At 35.8% G+C, this 26,991-nt stretch overlaps 2 protein-coding genes and 1 long non-coding RNA gene across 3 annotated transcripts; 1 reads left to right on the top strand and 2 right to left on the bottom strand.

Moving 5' to 3' along the window:
* Nucleotides 1–3,139: 3,139 nt before the first annotated feature.
* Nucleotides 3,140–8,517, bottom strand: LOC149876405 (uncharacterized). Its single transcript, XM_090075333.1, has 4 exons — nt 4,253–8,517; nt 3,932–3,997; nt 3,616–3,672; nt 3,140–3,459 (listed from the first exon to the last, which is right to left on the bottom strand). The coding sequence occupies exons 1-4, from the start codon at nt 7,227–7,229 to the stop codon at nt 3,140–3,142; spliced, it is 3,420 nt and encodes a 1,139-aa protein (XP_089931459.1). The 5' UTR covers nt 7,230–8,517.
* A 7,944-nt stretch (nt 8,518–16,461) lies between these two features.
* LOC149876404 (uncharacterized) lies at nt 16,462–21,266 on the top strand. The gene is made up of 3 exons (XR_016448699.1): nt 16,462–16,530; nt 17,335–20,947; nt 21,062–21,266. It is a non-coding gene; the product is annotated as an uncharacterized LOC149876404 (long non-coding RNA).
* LOC149876403 (uncharacterized) lies at nt 17,111–23,550 on the bottom strand. Its single transcript, XM_090075349.1, has 5 exons — nt 23,498–23,550; nt 18,320–21,139; nt 18,021–18,086; nt 17,705–17,761; nt 17,111–17,542 (listed from the first exon to the last, which is right to left on the bottom strand). Exons 2-5 carry the CDS (start codon nt 21,108–21,110, stop codon nt 17,223–17,225), a joined length of 3,234 nt encoding a protein of 1,077 aa, XP_089931475.1. The 5' UTR covers nt 21,111–21,139; nt 23,498–23,550; the 3' UTR covers nt 17,111–17,222.
* Between the last annotated feature and the right edge of the window lie 3,441 nt (nt 23,551–26,991).

Below are 26,991 nucleotides of genomic sequence, written 5' to 3'. Positions count from 1 at the left end.
TGGATGACTATATGCAATTTTTTAAAATCGTGTGCTATCTCTATCGATTAAGGGAGTTTTCGAAAGTTTTTTCAAAGCAAAAATAGTGTAGTTTTCCTCTTTTAAATCTAGCTTTTGTCTAGGGTAGTTTATGAATAGATTTTCAAAGAAAGGCTAGCGTAGCATTCCACTTTTAAGTTTAGCTTAAGTTGCTTGGCATCACAAAACTCAAAACTCAAAAAGAAAAGATAAAATATATGATAAACCTAAAACATAATATAGATGAAACTAAAGTTAGGCTGCATAAAAAACCAACAACATAATAATCTATTAGGCATGTTTAAATTGAATTAAATAAAATCCTTTGCGCAAATGTAGGTATGTTAGAGAGTAAACGTGCATGAAAAGCCTCGCTACTTTGTTAAAGCTAGTTTTTGAATAGTTTTTCAAAGCAAGTTTAGCGTAGTTTTCCTCTTTTATGTTTAGACTAAGTAGCTTGAGATCACAAAACACAAAGCTCAAAAAGGCAAGATAAAATATAAGTTAATCGTAAAATATAGATGAAACAAAGTTTAGACTGCATAAAAAACAAACAACATAATAATCTACTAGGCATGTTTAAGTTGAATTAAATAATGTCCTTTGCGCAAATATAGGAAAGTTAGAGTGAAAATCCATAAAGAGCCTCGATACTTTGCTGAAGAAGAAGATGACTATATGCAACTTTTTAAAATCGTGAGCTATCTATATCGATTTAGGTCCTTTTTGAGTACTTTTTCAAAGAAAAGTTAGCGCAGTTTTCCCCTTTTAAGATTAGATTATGAAGCTTGACATAACAAAACACAAAACTAACAAAGGCAAGATAAAATATAAGGTAAACGCAATATAATGTATAGATGAAACTAAAGTTAGGCTGCATAAAACAAACGGGTAACAATACTCTTCTATGTATGTTTACATTGAGTTAAATAAAATCCTTTGCGCAAATATAGGTATGTTAGAGAATAAAAGTGCATAAAAAGCCTCAGTACTTTGCTGTAGAAGAAGTGGATGAGTAGATAAAATTTTTTAAATTTGTGTGCTATCTCTATCGAATAAGTTAGTTTTCGAGAGTTTTTTCAAAGCAAAATTAGCGTAGTGTTCCTCTTTTAAATCTAGATTATCTCAAAAATAGATTTCGAATAGTTTTTCAAAGAAAGCTTAGCGCAGCTTTCCTCTTTTAACATTAGCTTATGTAGCTTGACATCACAGAACACAAAAAGATAAAATAAAATATAAGACAAACGTAAAATGAAAAATAGATGTAGCTAAAGTTAGGCTGCATAAAAAAGCAACAACATAATAATCTACTAGGCATGTTTAAATTGAATTAAATAAAATCCTTTGCGCAAAAATAGGTATGTTAGAGAGTAAAAGCGCATAAAAAGCCTCGCTACTTTGTTAAAGGTAGTTTTTGAATAGTTTTTCAAAGACAGGTTAGCGTAGTTTTCCTCTTTAAAGTTTAGCTTATGTAGCTTGACATCACAAAATATAAAACTCAAAAAGACAAGATAAAATATAAGATAAACGCAAAATAAATTATAGATGAAACTAAAGTTAGGCTGCATACAAAACCAACAACATAATATTCTACTAGTTATGTTTAAATTGAATTAAATAAAATCCTTTACGCAAATATAGGTAAGTTAGAGAGTAAAAGTGCATAAAAAGCTTTACTTTGCTGAAGAAGAAGATGAATAGATGCAACTTTTTAAATTCGTGAGCTATCTCTATCGGTGTAAGGTAGTTTTTGAACAATTTTTCAAAGAAAAGTTAGCCTAGTTTTCTTCTTTTAAGTTTAAATTATGTAGCTTGACATCACAAAATACAAAACTCAAAAAGACAAGATAAAATATAAGATAAACGCAAAATAATAAAATATAGATGAAACTAAAGTTAGGCTGCATACAAAACCAACAACTTAATATTCTACAAGAAAAGTTAGCCTAGTTTCCTTCTTTTAAGTTTAGATTATGTAGCTTGACATCACAAAACACAAAAAGGCAAGATAAAATACAAGGTAAACGTAAAATAAAATAGAAGTCAAGCAAAAGTTAGGTTGCATAAATACAAAAACTGCATTGCCAAAAATAGAATTTGTTGTCTAGAAAGACCTTTTAAACTTTGTTTCTTTCGTTTTTTGACTTAGTGAATCGCGATCTGGTTTTTCTTAGGCGCGCTTGTTTCTTAGTTGTTTTTTTTGTAAAGAAACTTTATTCAGACGTTTTTTTTACGCAACTCCTTTAACATTATTTTTAACAAAGTATTCTTTTATACGTGTTTACATTGAAATAAAACCCTTTGCGTAAATAGAGATAAATTAGAGAGCAAATGTACATAAAAAGCCTCGCTACTTTGCAGAAGAAGAATTGGATGGCAAGATTCGTGTGCTTTCTCTTTCGTTTAAGGTACTTCTTGAATATTTTTTCAAAGAAAAGTTAGCGTAGTTTTCCTCTTTTAAGTTTAGCTTACGCAGCTTGACATCACAAAACGCAAAAACCAATAAGGCATGATAAAATACAAGATAAACGTAAAATAAAATAGAAGTGAAACAAAAGTTAGACTGCATAATAAAAAAAAAACAAAAAAAAACATAATATACTTCTATGTATGTTTACATTGAACTAAATAAAATCCTTTAGATTAAATATCTAAAATCCTAAATATATGAAAAAATAGAGAGTAAGAGTTCATAAAAAAGCCTCGCTATTTTGCTAAAGAAGAAATGGATGTCTAGATCTTTTAAAATAAGGAACGTTTTGATTTCTTTTTCCGAAAAATGTTTGGAGCAGTTTTCCTTTTTTAAATTTCACTTATGCAGTTTAACATCACAGGAAATATTATTTTGCTTTTTAACAAACTCTTAAAAACATCAGAAGTAATTCTAAATGCAACTCTATTAAAAGTTTTCACAGAATAACAAAACGACTTCTTTTTTTTTTTTTTTAAAGATAAAAAAAAGTTTGAACTATCTTTAAATAAGAAATGTGAGAACAGTTTAACAGAACTTCTTGTTTATTATGTCTTTAGCGAAACAGATAAAAATATTTGCAAAAGCATAGATAAAACAAACTACACAAAAGGCCCATCTTTATTGCCAAACTGAACAAACTTATCTAAACTACATAAATGGTCTCACGATATTGCCATATTGAAAAAACTTTTCTAAACAACCCTCTTTTTGAATTTTTAGCTTCATGTTTTTAATTTTGTCTTTAATATGGCTTCGGTAGGAGTACTTTTGCAAGACATGAATGAGCTTGTCACTGCTATGATTTGCCAAGATGCCAAGGTAATCTTTGTACGAGCAACTTGAGCTTACATCTGTAAACACGTCTTGCAAGATGTATGCCAACACCAAAGCTGCACATCGAGGAAAACTTCTGGTGTTGAACCATTCGTTGTGGCCAGGGCAAGCATTCAGCTTTTCAACTATTTCATCTAAAATTTTACAAACTCAAGTCATAACACAAAGAGATTAAATCGAACATTCATTTGGTTCTGAAGCATGACAAGATTTATTTTGTTTTTTTATTTGTTTTTTTTGTTGACCTTATTGTTTGCACTGATAGCAATAACTGGTTTTTGAAAGATTACCTAATTGGCATTGGCTAACTTCTGCTTTGTTTTCCTTTGGTCTTGTCTGAGTTGATCCTGAAATAAAATAAAACCATGTTCATTTTTCTAATTCATAAAAACCATCAACAGTTTCTAAGTGTTAGAGATGATAACAAGCTGTGCATGATTTCTAACGGTCATGTTTCTAACTTCATCATTAGAAATCGGGTAGACACAACTTTCTAAAAGTGCACTTAGCAATGATGGCTAGATTTTGTTATCAGTTAACCATCTGAAATTGTGCAAGAAGAGGTTTGTGTTTATATATGTTTGTATAAATTAGGTTTTACATTACCGATGAGTTCTTGAGTGAAAGATGGCATTTCCAACTTGATTTTTTTTCTTCTTGGATCTTTTACTTCTAAAACATAATTAGTTTTAGTATCATTCACTTGTATAAACATTTAAGCAATCACAGAATTAGTCCTGCAACAAATACATACACACTTCTGTGTTGTTCTTTTTTTTTTTTCGTCTTTTTTTATTGTTTTTTTTTTTTTTTTTTTTTTTTTACAGCTTTAACAATAACAATAGGGCAAGGAGTTAATTTGGGCATTTTCATTTTTTGAAAGCGTGTTGAGATTTGCATAAAAATCAAAAATCAAAAAGAATTTACCTCTGGATGTACAAGCAAGACTTTGGCTAAGTAGACTACCAACAGATTGAACAGCACCAGGTGAGGGCTGTTTTTCAAGAACAGTATCAGCCTGTTGGACTGGAACAGCTGAAAGAAACAAACTGGGTTTGCCCATCGTTTGCTGACGAGCAACAAGATTAGGAGCCAGAGGAACAGAAAAGACCTCTTTTGAAGGATTAAAAACAACTTGCAGAGAAGGAGCAACAGGAACAGGTTTGGCAACCACTTGCTTATGAGCAGGTTCAAGAAGAGCTGGTTCAAGAAGAGCAGCTTCAGGAGGAGCATGGAAAACACGTGTGACAGCCATAAGATTATCTTGCTGTGAAGCAACATTAGACACTGTTTCCAGCAGAACAGAAAAGACCTCTTTTGAAGGACTGAAAGCAACTTGTTGAGCAGGAGCAGCAGAAACAGGTTTGGCAACCACTTGCTCACTAAAGTAAACTGGAGAAAGTTGTGCATGGTGTTCAATAAAATCCGGTTCATCAGGAAATAATGTTAATGCAAGAGGAGAACAAGCTGTGCCAACAGGAACAGCTAGAGTCTGATCTACATCCATACAAACAGCTTGTTCATTAGGAACTAGTTGTGCAAGAGCAGGGGATAGTTCAAGAACTGGACCAGCGATTGTTTGTTCAGAAGGAACAGACAAAACAGGAGTTGAGCTAGGTTCACACAAGAAATCTACAACATGTTCGTTGCTGTCCTCTAAAGGAGCATTGTTTTCTACAGCTGGAGAAAATGGAACCACTGTGGTACAACCGAAAGTAGCAGCACATTCTTCAGAGTCAGAACCGGAGTCTGAATCTTCCTCAAAAATGTCCTCAACATCATGAAAACCGTACTCCTCTGCATTAGTTCGGAGCCAGTCCATCACATCCTTCTCCTCCTTTGGTGGTCTCTCAGACTTTTCAACAGTCAAAGAGTCTATGACTCCGAAGGACTCTCCGATGCCGAGGGCAAAGCGCAACTCCTCTGCAGCGTTCCACTGGGACACATAAAAGCTATCCATTGTGTGTCTGCTGTGCTTCATGTAGAGTGTAGCAAACCGCTCGCGATCTTCTTTGCTGTTGTTGGCAAAGTAAGTGGCTATCGAACCGCGAATGCAAGTGGGAGTAAGACGCTTCATGGGAATGTTTACTTGGCTTTTTCTGAAGCAGGACGTCAGGCTAGAGGTGATAGCAGAGGAACCCATCTGGTAAATAGGCACTCTAGTTGCACCTAGTGTCACATCTTCGTCTTTGTTGGCTCTCACCGAAGGAAAAAGGGGCCTGTAGCAGTCGCTCAACTCCAAAACAGTCTTGGTGTCTGCAGCCATGCAGTGAGAGTCGTTGACAAGAAGGTCTCTGTATCTCAGCAAATAAATATTGATCAACACTCTCAAGTCGTTCGGCACTAGAATGTTTTTGGCTCCGTACTTGTATGCTGTTTTGTAGCGCTCTTGCACAATGCAATATCCACACTCACTCTTCTCAGCAGCCATGTAGTCTCTAATGTTTAAAAGAGCAATGTTAGATTTTCTTAAACTGTTAATTACAGTGACAGAGAGCAGAAGATGGTTTCGTAGAGACACAGCATTGTCTCTAGTCAGCGGAAGAGACGCCTTTCTAATCGATTCCACTAAGTCTCTTACGTATGCAGACTTGCCATATTCGGTCAGCAAACTGACATTGATGATGTTGATGCTTTTTCTTCTTTTCACAAGGCTCCTCCTCAAAGAACGAAAGGGCCTCAGCACTTTTCGCAACTCCTCCACCTTGCAGCGCAAACGTCGGATGGCCTCATGAGAAAGTCCGAAATAGACGTTTCTGGCTTCACTGAAACGAAACAGGAGACAAAGGGAGACGAGGCGGTTGTACAACGTGTGACAAGACATGGCTTTTGTTTGGTCAAGTTCACTCAGCTTGGAATTGAGCTGAATTTTCTTAAAGTGCAAGGAGAAGTATCTATCCTCCAAAACATTGGAATTGGTGAGGGCGTTTGGGTGCAGCGTCAACGTGCTGTCACAACAAGTCAATATTTCCACAACTGCATTTTTGTAGATCTTTGCTTGTGACCAAGTGTTGTTGTTGGCTACCACAAGCCACTTTTCAAAGTCTCTGAAGAGCTCATCTGCTGACTGGTAATAAAAGTGAAAAGCATCTTTGTCCAGCTGAAACAAGAGTCTCTTTTCTTCGGTCAAGGCATAGGAGCTGGAAACCAAGTGCTCTAAGGAATCGAAATCAGAGTCAAGGACGGATTCGGTGTTCAGCTCTTTGTTTTCTACAGAGGTGCATTGGTTTGCAGAAGGAGCCTCGGACGAACCAGCAACTGGTGAGGGCAAGCTTAAAAGAGGATCAGAGGAAAGAACCGGAGAAGAAAAAGAGGAGGAAGGCCCAGGAGCAGAGGATGCAGAACCTGATGCAGACGCTTGTTCAGCTACTGGCTTAATACCAAAGAAGGCAGGTCGAATAAATTGAGGGACATAGAGCTTCTCGTTGTCGTATCGCTTTGCCTCTGCAATCTTTTGTTTAATCGTCTTGGAATCGTAGAAATGAGTCTCTTTCAAGTGTATGTCCAGCCGGTCGTAATACTTCCAACATTGCAAACAGGGGTAAGGTTTTGGACAGCCGGACTTGCGTTCGAGACGAGCATGCTGAAACTTCCTGACCATTGCAGAGTAAAAGATGGAAGCTTCATCCAAAGTCCAAGAATGATCTTTTTTAGTCAAGTGTCTTTTAATGCTTGTGGACGAATGTTTGCACAAAGGCATCGGACAGCTAACAGCGTACCTCTTCTTGGTACCATAGAAAGGTACAACCCTGTTTACGGAGCCACACGCTGCAACTAATGCGGCCCTGACTTTGTTTTTGAGCTTTAAGTCTCTCTGTTCTTGTGACTGCTTTCTTTTCTTTTTTTTTGCTTTAGAATTTGTTGAAGAAGCAACAACAGAGTTGTTTTCTTGTGAAGAAGACATGTTCAGGTGTTTGTTTGCAACGGTTTAAGCTAAAAAAAAAAGAAAACAGTTAGTGAGAGTTTTTTTTCTTCTGCCTGTATCCAATCCTGGAATGTTGCTTGGATTGATGAGAAACACAACTACAGCGAAGAGCTGTGTTTTTTCGAGTCCTCTGCAAAAGAGCAAGAAGAAAGTAAAGAGAGCAACAAGAAGAAACAAAGCTTGCACTAGCAAAAGAAGAAGAACGAGAGCAACTAGCATTACATGCATGGTGGCAACAGTGATTGCTATTATGAGAAGGAGAATGAGAAAAAAAAAAGAAACAAATAAATAAAGAGATGGAGTTTGAGAGGATCTCGCAACCATATGACTCAAAGAAAGAAACTGTGTTGAAAAAAGGCAAGAGAGGGCAAATAGAACTTGCTAACAAGGACAAATGACAGACATAACTACAACAGTAACAACTCTCATTGCAAGCATAATAACAACAACAGCGTCAGCATCACTGACTCAGAGAGTGTTGAAAAAACAAAACAGATTAAAAAAAACAAGCAAAGTGGCTGAACAGTAACAACAACCATTGCATGTATAACAACAGCAACAGCATCACTTAATCAGAGGGTATTGATAAAAAAAACAAACAAAACAAAAACAAATAAAAACAAAACAAATAAAAAAACAAAACAAGCAAACTGGGTGAACAGTAACAACTCTCATTGCAAGCATAATAACAACAACAACATCACTGACTCAGAGAGTGTTAACAAAATAAAATAGATTATAAACAAGCAAAGTGGGTGAACAGTAACAACTCTCATTGCAAGCATAAAAACCAACTACAGCAACAGCAGCATCAGCAACAGCATCACTGACTCAGAGGATATTGATAAAAAAAAAAACAACTAACAAACACACAAACAAAAACGAATAAAAGCAAAGTTGCTGAACAGTAACAACTATCATTGCAAGTAAAACAACAACAACAGCATCAGCAACATCATCACCGAATCAGAGAGTGGTGATAAAACAAGATAGATGAAAAAACAACCAAAGCGGCTGAACAGTAACAACTCTAATTACAAGTAAAATAACAAAAGCAGCATCACTGACTCACAAGGTTTTGATAAAACAAAAAACAAAAAACAAACAAAGCAAGCCAAGTCGGTGAGCATTAACAAACACTCATTGCAACTATAATAACAACAACAGCAACAGCATCACTGACTCAATGGGTGTTAATAAACAAAAACAAAAACACAAACAAAGCAAGCAAAGTGGGTGAACATTAATAAGACTCATTGCAACTATAACAACGACAACAGAAACAGCATCACTGACTCAAAGGGTATTGATAAACAAAAACAAAAACACAAACAAAACAAGCAAAGTGGGTGAACATTAACAACACTCATTGCAGCTATAACAAAAACAACAGCAACAGCATCACTGGCTCAAAGGGTGTTGGTAAAATAAAAAAAAAAATAAAAACAAAACAAGCAAATTGGGTGAACATTAACAAACACTCATTACAGCTATAACAAAAACAACAGCAACAGCATCACTGGCTCAAAGGGTGTTGGTAAAATAAAAAAATAAATAAAAACAAAACAAGCAAAGTGGGTGAACATTAACAAACACTCATTGCAAGCATAAAAACTTACTCAGAGAGTGTTTATAAATAAAACAAAAAACAAAAAACAAAAATACAAGCCAAGTGGGTGATTACTAACAGCGCTAACAGCAGCAACAACAGTGTCTTTAGAAACAACAAACAAGTACAACAGCAACAACTGCTTTTACAGAGTATAACAATAACAACAACATGGCACTAACAACAACAAAAGGGTTGGAATAAAAACCTATAGGCAAAAGGAGAGCTGCATTCAGACAAGATCGATTACAAAGAGGCTCTTCTTTTGGACAGAGGAGAAACTGCTTTTAAGGGACAGAGGGACTTTTGTTGTTGTTGTTGTGCAGAAACCAACAAACTTTTAATGAACCGAATATAACCGAACATAACCGAAAGTCTTGTTTGCTTCTGTTTTGTGCCATCAAGAAGGGAAAACAAAACATCACGAAACAAACGAAGCAAACGAAACAAACAAACGAACGAAAGAAACAAACAAAAAAACAATTAAATAAATAAACAAACAAACGAAACAAACAAACAAACAAACAAACAAAAACAAATAGGAAAAACAGAAAACGCAGTACCGAAACCTCGCCATTTTTATCCTTCCTCGAGCTTTCTTTGGGCGCCAAAGACCGAGAATGTTGAGCAAACGTGACGTTGAGGGGGGGGGGGGGGTACTTAAGGCCAGCAGACCGATAGGGTTAGGGTTAGGGTTAGGGTTAGGGTTAGGGTTAGGGTTAGGGTTAGGGTTAGGGTTAGGGTTAGGGTTAGGGTTAGGGTTAGGGTTAGGGTTAGGGTTAGGGTTAGGGTTAGGGTTAGGGTTAGGGTTAGGGTTAGGGTTAGGGTTAGGGTTAGGGTTAGGGTTAGGGTTAGGGTTAGGGTTAGGGTTAGGGTTAGGGTTAGGGTTAGGGTTAGGGTTAGGGTTAGGGTTAGGGTTAGGGTTAGGGTTATAGGGCCCACGAGGGGCGTCCTTCAATTGTAAAATGCCTTTAGACGCACGTGTCTAGTCGTCTCGTTGCATCGACCTAGAGGAGTTTTCTGATAGATCTTGCGCTTTGGGCTCAGTTAATCGGTCTGTATCCATTGTAAACACGGTGTCTGCCGTTAGAAAATCGTTAACCAGGCGTTTGTGAGCTTTAACAACCATCCCTTTGAGTTTAAAACGAACGTTTCTTTAAAAGCCACTCGAGATGGAGGTACTCACGGAGGTTTGTTACGGTAACAACCCTGTGGTTTGCCATCTTCTTTCTTTCCGCAGCGTCGCAAACGCATCGGCCGGTCTCTTAGGTGACGAAAAAACGTCTGATCTCTCGACTGGAATGCTTAACGTACTAAGATTAGTAGAGTTAGTACTAAGAGTTGCATCTGGCCGCCGTAATTTTCTTCGATGATGTCTTGAAAATTTCGTGACGTCGTTTTCAAACCTCTAGGGTCGATTTTAACCTTCGACCTTAAAGTCGATTTTAGCCTTCGGTGTGGCTCTGTACAACTTTTGCGGTGAAAAAGCTTGCGCGGAGTCTACAGTTGTATTTAGCCGACAGACGCTGGCAACGCAGAAACAGAATGAATCTTGGGCGGCGCAAACCGAGCGTTCAGCAAATTTCTAGCATTTTACGTCAAAGCGGACAATCTGCACGACAAATAAAGCTAACTTTCTCGTTGCAACAGTTAGTCACTGGACGTTGGACGAGTGTGTACAGCTGTTTTGCGTCGAAAGCCGACCGGTGGTCGGATGCGACTCTTCTTTTCATTCGAAAATCAGAACCTGGCCATCAGTCGTGTATCACCATCGAATGCTTAATGTAGTGATTTCTCGAAACGACAAAAGCTTGTAAATCAAACAGCCTCGCTGTACTGTTGCCTAATATGTTAACGGATGGCCAGGAACAACCTTGGTCTGTAATGTATGAGTTCGTTTTTCCATTCGAGGCACTAATTACTGCAGTTTTAAAAGTCACCTAAAGTATAAGCTCATCTCTCCATTCAAGAAAAACAAGCATCAGAGTTTCGGAAAGTTTGCATGCACGACACCACCATCGATGATACTTAAACAAACAGAAAATGAATTGCAAAACAGAACCACTGAATTGCAAAACATAACAACGGACAGCTTGTAAAAAGCATGGTGATGAGCTTCTTCAATCCAATCAAGGAACCAAGCATCACAGTTTCGGCAATGGTGCATGTGCAAATCAGCAAACTGTGATACTTAATCAAACAACTTCACTGTTTTGCTTAGTTTAAGAATGGATGGCTAAGAACAACCTCGTTAGTGAGTATGAAGTCATCTCTTCATTCAAGGAATTAATAATCAGAGTTTTAGAAGTCTCTTACGTGCGATACTACTATCAACGGTACTTAATCAAACAGCCTCTCAGAATGGCCTAGTTTGAGAACGGAAGGCTTGGAACAACCTTAGTAGTGGGTCATCAGTTCAACTTTTCATTCAAGGAATTAAGCATCTAAAATCTGAAAAATAAAAAGAAGAGCTCTTTGTTAGAAGTTCTTATTTTTATTTTTCCTCAACTTCTATTTCTTTTCTTTTTTTCTTTTTTTTTTTTAATGATAGTTTTTCTTTTTTTTTATCTATTTTGTTCGTTTAAATTAATACAACAGGCGTTTTAGGTCGTTTCTGTAACATTATTTAACACTTTAAATTGTAATAAATATTTGAACAGAAGAAAATCCTTTTCGTAACGTTAAAATGTCATAAGAACATTTCATCTTTACCAAATACGCTTGTAAAAATAGTTTCACTTTTAAAGTTTGTTGTATATGTCTTTTAATTTAGTGAATCGCAATTTGGATTTTCTTAGGCGCACATCTACTTTAGTTGCTTTTTCAAAAAGAAAGGTCACCAGAGTTTTCTTACACAGCCCCTGCAGCATAATCTTTAACAAAATACTCTTTTGAAAAGTTTTACATTGAAATAAACAAAAGCCATTTGCGTAAGTAGAGATAAATTAGAGAATAAAAAGTGCATAAACGCCTCGCTACTTTGATGAAGAAGAAACGGATGACTAGATGCAACTTTTTAATTTCGTGTGCTATCTCTTTCGATTAAGGTACTTTTTGAATATTTTTTCAAAGAAATGTTAGCGTAGTTTTCATCTATTAAATCTAAATCATGTTTAAAGGTAGTTTTTGAATGTTTTTTCAAAGAAATGTTAGCGTAGTTTTCATCTATTAAATCTAAATCATGTTTAAAGGTAGTTTTCGAATATTTTTTCAAAGAAATGTTAGCGTAGTTTTCCTCTTTTAGATCTAGCTTATGTTTAAGGTAGTTTTTAAATTTTTTTTTAAAGAAAAGTTGGCATAGTTTTCCTCTTTTGGATATAGCTTATGTTTAAGGTAGTTTTTAAATATTTTTTTAAAGAAAAGTTAGCGTAGTTTTCCTCTTTTAGATCTAGCTTATAATTCAGGTAGTTTTTGAATATTTTTTCAAATAAAAATTAGCAAAGTATAGTTTATTTAGCATGACATCATAAAATACTAAACTCAAAAAGGCAAGATAAAGTATAAGATAAACGTAAAATAAGATATAGATGAAAAAAATGTTAGGCTGCATAAAATCAAAAACTGCATTGCCTATCATAAACACAAATGTCTAGTGAGAGCTTTTAAAGTTCGTTCTTTTCGTCTTTTAATTTGGTGAATCGCGATTTGAATTTTCTAAGGCGCACATGTCTTTCAGTTGCTTTTTTCTTGAGGCAAGGTCGCCAGAGTTTTTTTACGCAGCTCCTGCAGCATAATCTTTAACAAAATACTCTTTTGTATTTCATTACATAGAAATAAACAAAAACCATATGCGTAAACAGAGATAAATTAGAACGCAAAAGTGCATAAAAAGCCTCGCTACTTTGCTATAGAAGAAGTGGATGACTAGATACAACTTTGTAAATTCGTGTACTATCTCAATGGATTAAGGTATTTTTCGAAAGTTTTTTAAAAGCATAAATAGCGTAGTCTTCCTCTTTTAAATCTAGCTTATGTCTATGGCAGTTTTTGAATAGATTTTCAAAGAAAGGTTAGCGTAGTTTTCCACTTTTAAGTTTAGCTTATGTAGCTTGACAAAACAACACACAAAAAGACAAGATAAAATATCAGATAAACGTAAAATAAAATATAAATGAAACTAAAGTTAGGCTGCATAAAAAACAAACAACTTAATAATCTACTAGACATGTTTAAGTTGAATTAAGTAAAGTCCTTTGCGCAAATTTGGGTAAATAAGAGAGTAAAAATCCATAAAAAGCCTCGATACTTTGCTGAAGAAGAAGATGACTATATGCAACTTTTTAAAATCGTGAGCTATCTATATCGATTTAGGTCCTTTTTGAATAGTTTTTCAAAGAAAGGTTAGCGTAGTTTTCCTCTTTAAAGTTTAGCTTATGTAGCTTGACATCACAGAACACAAAAAGATAAAATAAAATATAAGACAAACGTAAAATGAAAAATAGATGTAGCTGAAGTTAGGCTGCATAAAAAACCAACAACATAATAATCTACTAGGCATGTTTAAATTGAATTAAATAAAATCCTTTGCGCAAAAATAGGTATGTTAGAGAGTAAAAGTGCATAGAAAGCCTCGCTACTTTGCTGTGAAAGAAGTGGATGACTAGATACAACTTTTTAAAATCCTGTGCTATCTCTATCGATTAAGGTAGTTTTCGAAAGTTTTTTCAAAGCAAAAATAGCGTAGTCTTCCTCTTTTAAATCTAGATTATGTCTAAGGTAGTTTTTGAACAGCTTTTCAAAGAAAGGTTAGCGTAGCTTTCCTCTTTTAAGTTTAGCTTATGTAGCTTGACATCACAAAACACAAAACTCAAAAAGACAAAATAAAATATAAGATAAACGTAAAATAAAATATAAATGAAGCTAAAGTTAGACTGCATAAAAAAACAACAACGTAATAATCTACTAGAATCTAATAAAACCCTATGCGCAAATGTAGGTATGTTAGAGAGTAAAAGTGCATAAAAAGCCTCGCTACTTTGTTTAAGGTAGTTTTTGAATAGTTTTTCAAAGAAAGGTTAGCGTAGTTTTCCTCTTTAAAGTTTAGCTTATGTAGCTTGACATCACAAAACACAAAACACTAAAAGGAAAGGTAATATAAAAGTTAATCGTAAAATAAAATGTAGGTGAAATAATAATCTTCTATATATGTTTGGATTGAATTAAATGAATTCTTTTGCGTAAATATAAGCAAACTAGTGAGAAAAAGTGCATAAAGAGCCTCGCTACTTTGCTGCAGAAGAAGTGGATGACTATATGCAATTTTTTAAAATCGTGTGCTATCTCTATCGATTAAGGTAGTTTTCGAAAGTTTTTTCAAAGTAAAAATAGTGTAGTTTTCCTCTTTTAAATCTAGCTTTTGTCTAGGGTAGTTTATGAATAGATTTTCAAAGAAAGGTTAGCGTAGCATTCCACTTTTAAGTTTAGCTTAAGTTGCTTGGCATCACAAAACTCAAAACTCAAAAAGAAAAGATAAAATATATGATAAACCTAAAACATAATATAGATGAAACTAAAGTTAGGCTGCATAAAAAACCAACAACATAATAATCTACTAGGCATGTTTAAATTGAATTAAATAAAATCCTTTGCGCAAATGTAGGTATGTTAGAGAGTAAAAGTGCATGAAAAGCCTCGCTACTTTGTTAAAGGTAGTTTTTGAGTAGTTTTTCAAAGCAAGTTTAGCGTAGTTTTCCTCTTTTATGTTTAGACTATGTAGCTTGACATCACAAAACACAAAGCTCAAAAAGGCAAGATAAAATATAAGTTAATCGTAAAATATAGATGAAACAAAGTTTAGACTGCATAAAAAACCAACAACATAATAATCTACTAGGCATGTTTAAGTTGAATTAAATAATGTCCTTTGCGCAAATTTGGGTAAATAAGAGAGTAAAAATCCATAAAAAGCCTCGATACTTTGCTGAAGAAGAAGATGACTATATGCAACTTTTTAAAATCGTGAGCTATCTATATCGATTTAGGTCCTTTTTGAGTACTTTTTCAAAGAAAAGTTAGCGCAGTTTTCCCCTTTTAAGATTAGATTATGAAGCTTGACATAACAAAACACAAAACTAACAAAGGCAAGATAAAATATAAGGTAAACGCAATATAAAGCATAGACGAAACTAAAGTTAGGCTGCATAAAATAAACGGGTAACAATACTCTTCTATGTATGTTTACATTGAGTTAAATAAAATCCTTTGCGCAAATATAGGTATGTTAGAGAATAAAAGTGCATAAAAAGCCTCAGTACTTTGCTGTAGAAGAAGTGGATGAGTAGATACAATTTTTTAAATTTGTGTGCTATCTCTATCGAATAAGTTAGTTTTCGAGAGTTTTTTCAAAGCAAAATTAGCGTAGTGTTCCTCTTTTAAATCTAGATTATCTCAAAAATAGATTTCGAATAGTTTTTCAAAGAAAGGTTAGCGCAGCTTTCCTCTTTTAACATTAGCTTATGTAGCTTGACATCACAGAACACAAAAAGATAAAATAAAATATAAGACAAACGTAAAATGAAAAATAGATGTAGCTAAAGTTAGGCTGCATAAAAAACCAACAACATAATAATCTACTAGGCATGTTTAAATTGAATTAAATAAAATCCTTTGCGCAAAAATAGGTATGTTAGAGAGTAAAAACGCATAAAAAGCCTCGCTACTTTGTTAAAGGTAGTTTTTGAATAGTTTTTCAAAGACAGGTTAGCGTAAATTTCCTCTTTAAAGTTTAGCTTATGTAGCTTGACATCACAAAATATAAAACTCAAAAAGACAAGATAAAATATAAGATAAACGCAAAATAAAATATAGATGAAACTAAAGTTAGGCTGCATACAAAACCAACAACATAATATTCTACTAGTTATGTTTAAATTGAATTAAATAAAATCCTTTACGCAAATATAGGTAAGTTAGAGAGTAAAAGTGCATAAAAAGCTTTACTTTGCTGAAGAAGAAGATGAATAGATGCAACTTTTTAAATTCGTGAGCTATCTCTATCGGTGTAAGGTAGTTTTTGAACAATTTTTCAAAGAAAAGTTAGCCTAGTTTTCTTCTTTTAAGTTTAAATTATGTAGCTTGACATCACAAAATACAAAACTCAAAAAGACAAGATAAAATATAAGATAAACGCAAAATAATAAAATATAGATGAAACTAAAGTTAGGCTGCATACAAAACCAACAACATAATATTCTACTAGAAAAGTTAGCCTAGTTTCCTTCTTTTAAGTTTAGATTATGTAGCTTGACATCACAAAACACAAAAAGGCAAGATAAAATACAAGGTAAACGTAAAATAAAATAGAAGTCAAACAAAAGTTAGGTTGCATAAATACAAAAACTGCATTGCCAAAAATAGAATTTGTTGTCTAGAAAGACCTTTTAAAGTTTGTTTCTTTCGTCTATTGACTTAGTGAATCGCGATCTGGTTTTTCTTAGGCGCGCTTGTTTCTTAGTTGTTTGTTTTTGTAAAGAAACTTTATTCAGACGTTTTTTTTACGCAACTCCTTTAAAATTATTTTTAACAAAGTATTCTTTTATACGTGTTTACATTGAAATAAAACCCTTTGCGTAAATAGAGATAAATTAGAGAGCAAAAGTACATAAAAAGCCTCGCTACTTTGCAGAAGAAGAATTGAATGGCAAGATTCGTGTGCTTTCTCTTTCGTTTAAGGTACTTTTTGAATATTTTTTCAAAGAAAAGTTAGCGTAGTTTTCCTCTTTTAAGTTTAGCTTACGCAGCTTGACATCACAAAACGCAAAAACCAATAAGGCATGATAAAATACAAGATAAACGTAAAATAAAATAGAAGTGAAACAAAAGTTAGACTGCATAAAAAAAAACAAACAAACAAAAAACATAATATACTTCTATGTATGTTTACATTGAACTAAATAAAATCCTTTGTGTAAATATATGAAAAAATAGAGAGTAAGAGTTCATAAAAAAGCCTCGCTATTTTGCTGAAGAAGAAATGGATGTCTAGATCTTTTAAAATAAGGAACGTTTTGATTTCTTTTTCCGAAAAATGTTTGGAGCAGTTTTCCTTTTTTAAATTTCACTTATGCAGTTTAACATCACAGGAAATATTATTTTGCTTTTTAACAAACTCTTAAAAACATCAGAAGTAATTCTAAATGCAACTCTATTAAAAGTTTTCACAGAATAACAAAACGACTTCTTTTTTTTTTAAAGATAAAAAAAAGTTTGAACTATCTTTAAATAAGAAATGTGAGAACAGTTTAACAGAACTTCTTGTTTATTATGTCTTTAGCGAAACAGATAAAAATATTTGCAAAAGCATAGATAAAACAAACTACACAAAAGGCCCATCTTTATTGCCAAACTGAACAAACTTATCTAAACTACATAAATGGTCTCACGATATTGCCATATTGAACAAACTTTTCTAAACTACCCTCTTTTTGAATTTTTAGCTTCATGTTTTTAATTTTGTCTTTAATATGGCTTTGGTAGGAGTACTTTTGCAAGACATGAATGAGCTTGTCACTGCTATGATTTGCCAAGATGCCAAGGTAATCTTTGTACGAGCAACTTGAGCTTACATCTGTAAACACGTCTTGCAAGATGTATGCCAACACCAAAGCTGCACATCGTGGAAAACTTCTGGTGTTGAACCATTCGTTGTGGCCAGGGCAAGCATTCAGCTTTTCAACTATTTCATCTAAAATTTTACAAACTCAAGTCATAACACAAAGTGATTAAATCAAATATTCATTTGGTTCTGAAGTAAGACAAGATTTATTCTGTTTTTTTTTTTATTTATTTTTTTTTTGTTGACCTTATTGTTTGCACTGATAGCAATAACTGGTTTTTGAAAGATTACCTAAATGGCATTGGCTAACTTCTGCTTTGTTTTCCTTTGTTCTTGGCTGAGTTGATCCTGAAATAAAATAAAACCATGTTCATTTTTCTAATTCATAAAAACCATCAACAGTTTCTAAGTGTTAGAGATGATAACAAGCTGTGCATGATTTCTAACGGTCATGTTTCTAACTTCATCATTAGAAATCGGGTAGACACAACTTTCTAAAAGTGCACTTAGCAATGATGGCTAGTTTTTGTTAACAGTTAACCATCTGAAATTGTGCAAGAAGAGGTTTGTGTTTATATATCTTTGTATAAATTAGGTTTTACATTACCGATGAGTTCTTGAGTGAAAGATGGCATTTCCAACTTGATTTTTTTTCTTCTTGGATCTTTTACTTCTAAAACATAATCAGTTTAAGTATCATTCACTTGTATAAACATTTAAGCAATCACAGAATTAGTCCTGCAACAAATACATACACACTTCTGTGTTGTTTTTTTGGTTTGTTTTGTTTTTTTTACAGCTTTAACAATAAAAATAGGGCAAGGAGTTGATTTGGGCATTTTCATTTTTTGAAAGCTTGTTGAGATTTGCATAAAAATCAAAAATCAAAAATCAAAAAGAATTTACCTCTGGATGTAGAGGCAAGACTTTGGCTAAATAGGCTACCAACAGATTGAACAGCATAAGGTGAGAGCTGCTTTGCAAGAACAGTACCAGCCTGTTGGACTGGAACAGCTGAAACTGGATCAGATGAAAGAAACAAACTGGGTTTGGCCAATGTTTGCTGAAAAGCAACAAGGCTAGGAGTCAGAGGAACAGAAAAGACCTCTTTTGAAGGACAGAAAGCGACTTGCTGAGAAGGAGAAGCAGAAACAGGTTTGGCAACCACTTGCTCACTAAAGTAAACTGGAGAAAGATTTGCATGGTGTTCAATAAAATCCGGTTCATCAGGAAATAATGTTAATGCAAGAGGAGAACAAGCTGTGCCAACAGGAACAGCTAGAGTCTGATCTACATCCATACAAACAGTTTGTTCATTAGGAACTAGTTGTGCAAGAGCAGGGGATAGTTCAAGAACTGGACCAGCGATTGTTTGTTCAGATGGAACAGACGAAACAGGAGTTGAGGTAGGTTCACACAAGAAATCTACAGCATGGTCGTTGCTATCCTCTAAAGGAACATTGTTTTCTACAGCTGGAGCAAACGGAACCACTGTGGTACAGCTGAAAGTAGCAGCACATTCTTCAGAGTCAGAACCGGAGTCTAAATCTTCCTCAAAGATGTCCTCAACCTCATGAAAACCGTACTCCTCTGCATTAGTTTGGAGCCAGTCCATCACATCCTTCTCCTTCTTTGGTGGTCTCTCAGACTTTTCAACAGTCAAAGACTCTATGACTCCGAAGGACTGTCCGATGCCCAGGGCAAAGCGCAACTCCTCTGCAGCGTTCCACTGGGACACATAAAAGCTATCCATTGTGTTCCTGCTGTGCTTCATGTAGAGTGTAGCGAACCGCTCGCGATCTTCTTTGCTGTTGTTGGCAAAGTAAGTGGCTATCGAACCGCGAATGCAAGTGGGAGTAAGACGCTTCATGGGAATGTTTACTTGGCTTTTTCTGAAGCAGGACGTCAGGCAAGAGGAGATAGCAGAGGAACCCATCTGGTAAACAGGCACTCTAGTTGCACCGAGTGTCACACATTCGTCTTTGTTGGGTCTCATCGATGGAAAAAGGGGCCTGTAGCAGTCGCTCAACTCCAAAACAGTCTTGGTGTCTGCAGCCATGTAGTGAGAGTCGTTGACAAGAAGGTCTCTGTATCTCAGCAAATAAATATCGATCAACACTTTCAAGTCGTTCGGCACTAGAATGTTTTTGGCTCCGTACTTGTATGCTGTTTTGTAGCGCTCTTGCACAATGCAATATCCACACTCACTCTTCTCAGCAGCCATGTAGTCTCTAATGTTTAAAAGAGCAATGTTAGATTTTCTTAAACTGTTAATTACAGTGACAGAGAGCAGAAGATGGTTTCGTAGAGACACAGCATTGTCTCTAGTCGGTGTAAGAGACGGCTTTCTAATCGATTCCACTAACTCTCTTACGTATGCAGACTTGCCATATTCGGTCAGCAAACTGACATTGATGATGTTGATGCATTTTTTGCTTTTCACAAGGCTCCTCCTCAAAGAACGAAAGGGCCTCAGCACTTTTTGTAACTCCTCCACCTTGCAGCGCAAACGTCGGATGGCCTCATGAGAAAGTCCGAAATAGACATTCCTGGCTTCACTGAAACGAAACAGGAGACAAAGGTAGACGAGGCGGTTGTACAACGTGTGACAAGACATGGCTTTTGTTTGGTCAAGTTCACTCAGCTTGGAATTGAGCTGAATGTTTTTAAAGTGCATGGAAAAGTATCTATCCTCCAAAACGTTGGAATTGGTGAGAGCGTTCGGGTGCAGCGTCAGCGTGCTGTCACAACATGTCAATATTTCAACAACTGCATTTTTGTAGATCTTTGCTTGTGACAAAGTGTTGTTGTTGGCTACCACAAGCCACTTTTCAAAATCTCTGAAGAGCTCATCTGCTGACTGGTAATAAAAGTGAAAAGCATCTTTGTCCAGCTGAAACAAGAGTCTCTTATCTTCTGTCAAGACGGAGGAGTTGGAAACCAAGTGCTTTAAGCAATTAAAATCAGAGTCTAGGACGGATTCGGTGTTCAGCTCTTTGTTTTCTACAGAGGTGCAGTGGTTTGCAGAAGGAGCCTCGGACGAACCAGCAACTGATGAGGGCAAGCTTAAAAGAGGATCAGAGGAAAGAACCGGAGAAGAAAAAGAGGAGGAAGGCCCAGGAGCAGAGGATGCAGAGCCTGATGCAGACGCTTGTTCAGCTACTGGCTTAATACCAAAGAAGGCAGGTCGAATAAATTGAGGGACATAGAGCTTGTCGTTGTCGTACCGCTTTGCCTCTGCAATCTTTTGTTTGATCGTCTTGGAATCGTAGAAATGAGTCTCTTTCAAGTGTATGTCCAGTCGGTCGTAATACTTCCAACATTGCAAACAGGGGTAAGGTTTTGGACAGCCGGACTTGCGTTCGAGACGAGCATGCTGAAACTTCCTGACCATTGCAGAGTAAAAGATGGAAGCTTCATCCAAAGTCCAAGAATGATCTTTTTTAGTCAAGTGTCTTTTAATGCTTGTGGAGGAATGTTTGCACAAAGGCATCGGACAGCTAACAGCGTACCTCTTCTTGGTACCATAGAAAGGTACAACCCTGTTTACGGAGCCACACGCTGCAACTAATGCGGCCCTGACTTTGTTTTTGAGCTTTAAGTCTCTCTGTTCTTGTGACTGCCTTCTTTTCTTTTTTTTCGCTTTAGAGTTCGGAGAAGGGGCAACAACAGTGTTGTTTTCTTGTGAAGAAGACATGTTCAGGTGTTTGTTTGCAACGGTTTATGCTAAAAAAAAGAAAACAGTTAGTGAGAGTGTTTTTCTTCTGCCTGCATCCAATCCTGGAATGTTTACAACTGCAGGGAAGAGCTGTGTTTTTTCGAATCCTCTGCAAAAGAGAAAAAAGAAAGAAAAGAGAGCAACAAGAAGAAACAAAGTTTCCACTAGCAAATGAAAAAGAATGAGAGCAACTAGCATTACATGCATGGTGGCAGCAGTGATTGCTATTATGAGAAGGAGAATGAGAAAAAAAAAAAAAAAGAAACAAATAAATAAAGAGATGGAGTTTGAGAGGATCTCGCAACCATATGACTCAAAGAAAGAAACTGTGTTGAAAAAAGGCAAGAGAGGGCAAATAGAACTTGCTAACAAGGACAAATGACAGACATAACTACAACAGTAACAACTCTCATTGCAAGCATAATAACAACAGCATCAGCATCACTGACTCAGAGAGTGTTGACAAAACAAAACAGATTAAAAAAACAAGCAATGTGGCTGAACCGTAACAACAATCATTGCATGTATAACAACAACAACAACAACAACAACAACAACAACAACAACAACAACAACAGCAACAGCATCACTGACTCAGAGGGTATTGATAAAAAAAAACAAGCAAAACAAAAACAAACAAAAAAAAAAAAAACAAATAAAAAAACAAAACAAGCAAATTGGGTGAACAGTAACAACTCTCATTGCAAGCATAATAACAACAACAGCATCAGCATCACTGACTCAGAGAGTGTTGACAAAATAAAATAGATAATAAACAAGCAAAGTGGGTGAACAGTAACAACTCTCACTGCAAGCATAATAACAACAACAGCATCAGCATCAGCATCACTGACTCAGAGAGTGTTGATAAAATAAAACAGACTATAAACAAACAAAGTGGGTGAACAGTAACAGCTCTCATTGAAAGCATAATAACAACAACAGCATCAGCAACAGCATCACTAACTCAGAGGATATATAAAAAAACAAACAAACAAACAAACAAACAAAAAAAACAAGCAAAGTGGCTGAACAGTAACAGCTATCATTGCAAGTAAAATAACAACAACAGCATCAGCAACATCATCACTGACTCAGAGAGTGGTGATAAAATAAAACAGATTAAAAAACAAGCAAAGTGGCTAAACAGTAACAACTATAACTACAAGTAAAATAACAAAAGCAGCAACAGCATCACTAACTCGCAGGGTGTTGATAAAAAAACAACAACAAACAAATAAAGCAAGCAAAGTGGGTGAACATTAACACTCATTGCAACTATAATAACACCAACAGCAACAGCATCAGTGACTCAAAGGGTGTTGATAAACAAAAACAAAAGCACAAACAAAACAAGCAAAGTGGGTGAACATTAACAACACTTATTGCAAGCATAATAACAACAACACCATCAGCATCACTGACTCAGAGAGTGTTGATAAAATAAAATAATTTATAAACAAGCCAAGTTGGTGAACATTAACAAACACTCATTGCAGCTATAATAAGAATAAGAACAACAGCAACAGCAACACCATCACTGACTCAGAGAGTGTTGATAAAATAAAATAGATTATAAACATGCCAAGTTGGTGAACATTAACAAACACTCATTGCAACTATAACAACGACTACAGCAACAGCATCACTTACTCAGAGAGTGTTGAGAAAAAAAAAAAAAAAAAACAAAAAAACAAACAAAACAGAAAACAAAAATACAAGCCAAGTGGGGGAACATTAACAAACACTCATTGCAACTATAACAACAACAACAGCAACAGCATCACTTACTCAGAGAGTGTTTATAAATAAAACAAAAAACAAAAACAAAAAACAAAAATACAAGCCAAGTGGGTGATTACTAACAGCGCTAACAGCAGCAATAACAGTGTCCTTAGAAACAACAAACAAGTACAACAGCAACAACTGCTTTTACAGAGTATAACAATAACAACAACATGGCTGACACAAGTGTCAATGGCACTAACAACAACACAAGGGTTGGAATAAAAACCTATAGGCAAAAGGAGAGCTGCATTCAGACAAGATCGATTACAAAGAGGCTCTTCTTTTTGGACAGAGGAGAAACTGCTTTTGAGGGACAGAGGGATTTTTGTTGTTGTTGTTGTACAGAAACCAACAAACTTTTATTGAACCGAATATAACCGAACATAACCGAAAGTCTTGTTTGCTTCTGTTTTGTGCCATCAAGAAGGGAAAACAAAACATCACGAAACAAACAAAGCAAACGAAACAAACAAACAAACAAACGAACGAAACAAACAAAAATACAATTAAATAAATAAACAAACAAACGAAACAAACAAACAAACAAAAACAAATAGGAAAAATAGAAAACGCAGTACCGAAACCTCGCCATTTTTATCCTTCCTCGAGCTTTCTTTGGGCGCCAAAGACCGAGAAAGTTGAGCAAACGTGACGTTGAGGGGGGGGGGTACTTAAGGCCAGCAGACCGACCAATGGCAAGCTTAGGAGAGACCCACGTGAATGTTACATTTTCTTTCTATGTACGCTGAATCCGCTCAAAGTCTGGAATTTCCAGCATTCACGTGTCATCACTCCAGCCACCAGATTGGCCCACACTTTGCACACTTTCAAGACTAGAACTTCACTTAATCACAAATTGAGCCAAAAAAAAACTAAGTCTCGCATGGCGACAACTTTTCCAAAAGCAAACAAAGGCAAACGAAGGCAAACGAAGAAAAAACAAAAACAAGTAAACAAAAACAAAACCGAAAAGGGAGAGAGAGAGAGAGAGAGTGAGTCGACTCATTTCTTTCGACTGCCTTAAACGAGAAGTCTAAAACGTTTAAAAGTTGAAAACTAAGTTTTTTAAATGAACTGCACCGAAAAAACTTTACGACAGTTTAGCTGGTTAAAAACGCAGAGGAAAATATTTTATAAAATTTAAGCGTTCTAAAGATGTTCATTTTTGTTTTTGTTTTTTTTATTTTGGTTTGTTTCTGGCTTGTTTCTTTTTTTTAAATTCTAGCGATCGAGCATATTTGAACGGTTTCATCAACCTGTTGGCGCACGTGCTCGAGAGCTAGAACTTCGATTGCTTTTGTTGTTGAGAATGGAGAATGTCCGAGCAGGTTTTTTTATCGATTTCATCGCTTGTGGCGAGGCAAAAATCAAAACGCTTTTTGGACGAAAGAAAAGAGATTAAAAGGAAAAAAGAGAAGAAAAAAAAAAACAAAAAAATAGGTTATGTGTCATAAACATTTATTTTCTCACGCGATGACGTCTAGTTTTGTTACAGTAATTAAAATATGGTATCAAGTTTGTAATTTCTATCTTATTTTTAGTTACGGATAATTGCCAATTATGTCACGTTTAGTATACACAACGCTGTTTTCTTAATAGCAATATGATACAAACAAGTTATATAAAAAAAAAGCGTTCGCTCGATCTTCCTTAGTCAGTTGAACAAAAAGAAATTTTCACAACATATGATTGATTTGGTTGTCCTAGCAAGCTGTTTTAGCAAACGGCTAGAGGTTGCAACTGTTGTTCATTGAAAACGAAAAATCTAGCGTCCGCAAGAAATTTTTGAATACATAATGTACACAAAAGTGGCACTAACAAATGGAAATGTAAAAAAACTGTTTACCTTGATGCCAGACTCGCAGAGATGTTGTCGCTCGTTGCTATCGACTGCGAACAGCTTTGTTGTTTTTCGAAGTGCCTCTTTACTCTACTTATAGCCGAAGTTTTGGCTTTGAAAAAAAATACGAACGTCGTTAAGCTCAACGAGCTGCTTTAATTGTTGTTCGTGCGAAAACGAAATGCTTAAAACGGATTAAAGTGTTGGCGTAATTACACTTTTCGACCGCGATGCAGTTTGTCAACTCTAGCGTATTTTTTTGGCTCGTGGAGCAAAAGCCTCATGATAATAGCAAAGGCTTAAAATGTCTTAACATGTCAGCAAAGGCTTAATATGCTTAATAAACTGTGGTTAAGTTTTTGCGGTGCAGTTCATTTACAACTTAATTTGCAACTTGCTGGCACAAGCAAACGTTTATGACTTCTCGTTTAAGACAGTTGAGCGAAATCAGTCGACTCACTCATTCTCCCTTTTCTGTTTTGTTTTTTTGTTTTTGTTTGTTTTTTTTCTTTGTTTGTCTTTTGTTTAAAATGTAAAAAACTCGAAAGGAAAGTTGTTGCTTTGTTTGCTTATTGAAAGTTTTCGCCAGTTGCAAGACTTTGTTTTGTTTTTTTTTACTTATTAAAATATCGAGGAAAATATTTGAGGACATCGCATTCTAATGGTGCCTTTATAACAACATCTAACGATTTAACGTTTAATGTTGTGCTCAAAAAAAAAATTATTTTTATATCTCTCAATGGTCTCCAACGATAAAACTGCCGACCAATCGCAACGATTAAACAGCCAACCAATGGCAGCTCAGTGGTTTGAGAAGTGAGATCATTCGATTTCCTTTTATTATCTCCAGTTTGAACTAGTGCTTGGCTTGTGGTGCAGAAACTAAAACTTCCCGTTTTTGTATTTTGTTTTGAATTTCTTTGCTTTGAGCTTTTTAATCGATCGATAGCTTTAGGAGAAAAGAAGAAACCCCTCTGACGAAGTCTTGGCTTTTTTAAAAACGCTCAAATTTTGGCAAACAAATCTCATACGAAACGCTACTTTGATGTCAAGCTTTCGTTACTCCCTACTCCCTTCTAGCGGAGGGCGGCAAAAAGGTATTGCATCCTAGAGCTAAAAGGGAGGAGGGAAGCAAGTTTTTTTTCGTTTTGTTTGCTTTTTTATGTTTTTTGTTTTTTTGAGGGGGGAGAGTTAGAGGGTAAGGGGGTTAGGATTAGAGGGGGTTGGGGTTACGGTTTGGAAACCTGGGGACGAGGATATCAAGCAGGAGTTTAGTGTTAAGGTTAAAGGGCCCACGAGGGGCGTCCTTCAATTGTAAAATGCCTTTAGACGCACGTGTCTAGTCGTCTCGTTGCATCGACCTAGAGGAGTTTTCTGATAGATCTTGCGCTTTGGGCTCAGTTAATCGGTCTGTATCCATTGTAAACACGGTGTCTGCCGTTAGAAAATCGTTAACCAGGCGTTTGTGAGCTTTAACAACCATCCCTTTGAGTTTAAAACGAACGTTTCTTTAAAAGCCACTCGAGATGGAGGTACTCACGGAGGTTTGTTACGGTAACAACCCTGTGGTTTGCCATCTTCTTTCTTTCCGCAGCGTCGCAAACGCATCGGCCGGTCTCTTAGGTGACGAAAAAACGTCTGATCTCTCGACTGGAATGCTTAACGTACTAAGATTAGTAGAGTTAGTACTAAGAGTTGCATCTGGCCGCCGTAATTTTCTTCGATGATGTCTTGAAAATTTCGTGACGTCGTTTTCAAACCTCTAGGGTCGATTTTAACCTTCGACCTTAAAGTCGATTTTAGCCTTCGGTGTGGCTCTGTACAACTTTTGCGGTGAAAAAGCTTGCGCGGAGTCTACAGTTGTATTTAGCCGACAGACGCTGGCAACGCAGAAACAGAATGAATCTTGGGCGGCGCAAACCGAGCGTTCAGCAAATTTCTAGCATTTTACGTCAAAGCGGACAATCTGCACGACAAATAAAGCTAACTTTCTCGTTGCAACAGTTAGTCACTGGACGTTGGACGAGTGTGTACAGCTGTTTTGCGTCGAAAGCCGACCGGTGGTCGGATGCGACTCTTCTTTTCATTCGAAAATCAGAACCTGGCCATCAGTCGTGTATCACCATCGAATGCTTAATGTAGTGATTTCTCGAAACGACAAAAGCTTGTAAATCAAACAGCCTCGCTGTACTGTTGCCTAATATGTTAACGGATGGCCAGGAACAACCTTGG

The sequence above is a fragment of the Hydra viridissima genome, unplaced genomic scaffold, assembly GCF_058129835.1.
Source record: "Hydra viridissima isolate aposymbiotic clone 2 unplaced genomic scaffold, HvirCarnegie_v1 scaffold_20, whole genome shotgun sequence".
Taxonomy (NCBI): Eukaryota; Metazoa; Cnidaria; class Hydrozoa; order Anthoathecata; family Hydridae; genus Hydra; species Hydra viridissima.
This window is presented reverse-complemented; position numbering and strand designations above follow the sequence as displayed.

Bases quoted from the DNA above. Each gene is read 5' to 3' on its own strand.
- LOC149876405 (XM_090075333.1), bottom strand. From the start codon at position 7,229: ATGTCTTCTTCACAAGAAAACAACTCTGTTGTTGCTTCTTCAACAAAT. The intron at 3,673-3,931 runs GTAATGTAAAAC...ATTTTATTTCAG, and splicing joins TTTCACTCAAGAACTCATCG to GATCAACTCAGACAAGACCA. The intron at 3,460-3,615 runs GTAATCTTTCAA...GTAAAATTTTAG, and splicing joins AGTTAGCCAATGCCAATTAG to ATGAAATAGTTGAAAAGCTG.
- LOC149876403 (XM_090075349.1), bottom strand. From the start codon at position 21,110: ATGTCTTCTTCACAAGAAAACAACACTGTTGTTGCCCCTTCTCCGAAC. The intron at 18,087-18,319 runs GTAAATTCTTTT...ATTATGTTTTAG, and splicing joins TCTTGCCTCTACATCCAGAG to AAGTAAAAGATCCAAGAAGA. The intron at 17,543-17,704 runs GTAATCTTTCAA...GTAAAATTTTAG, and splicing joins AGTTAGCCAATGCCATTTAG to ATGAAATAGTTGAAAAGCTG.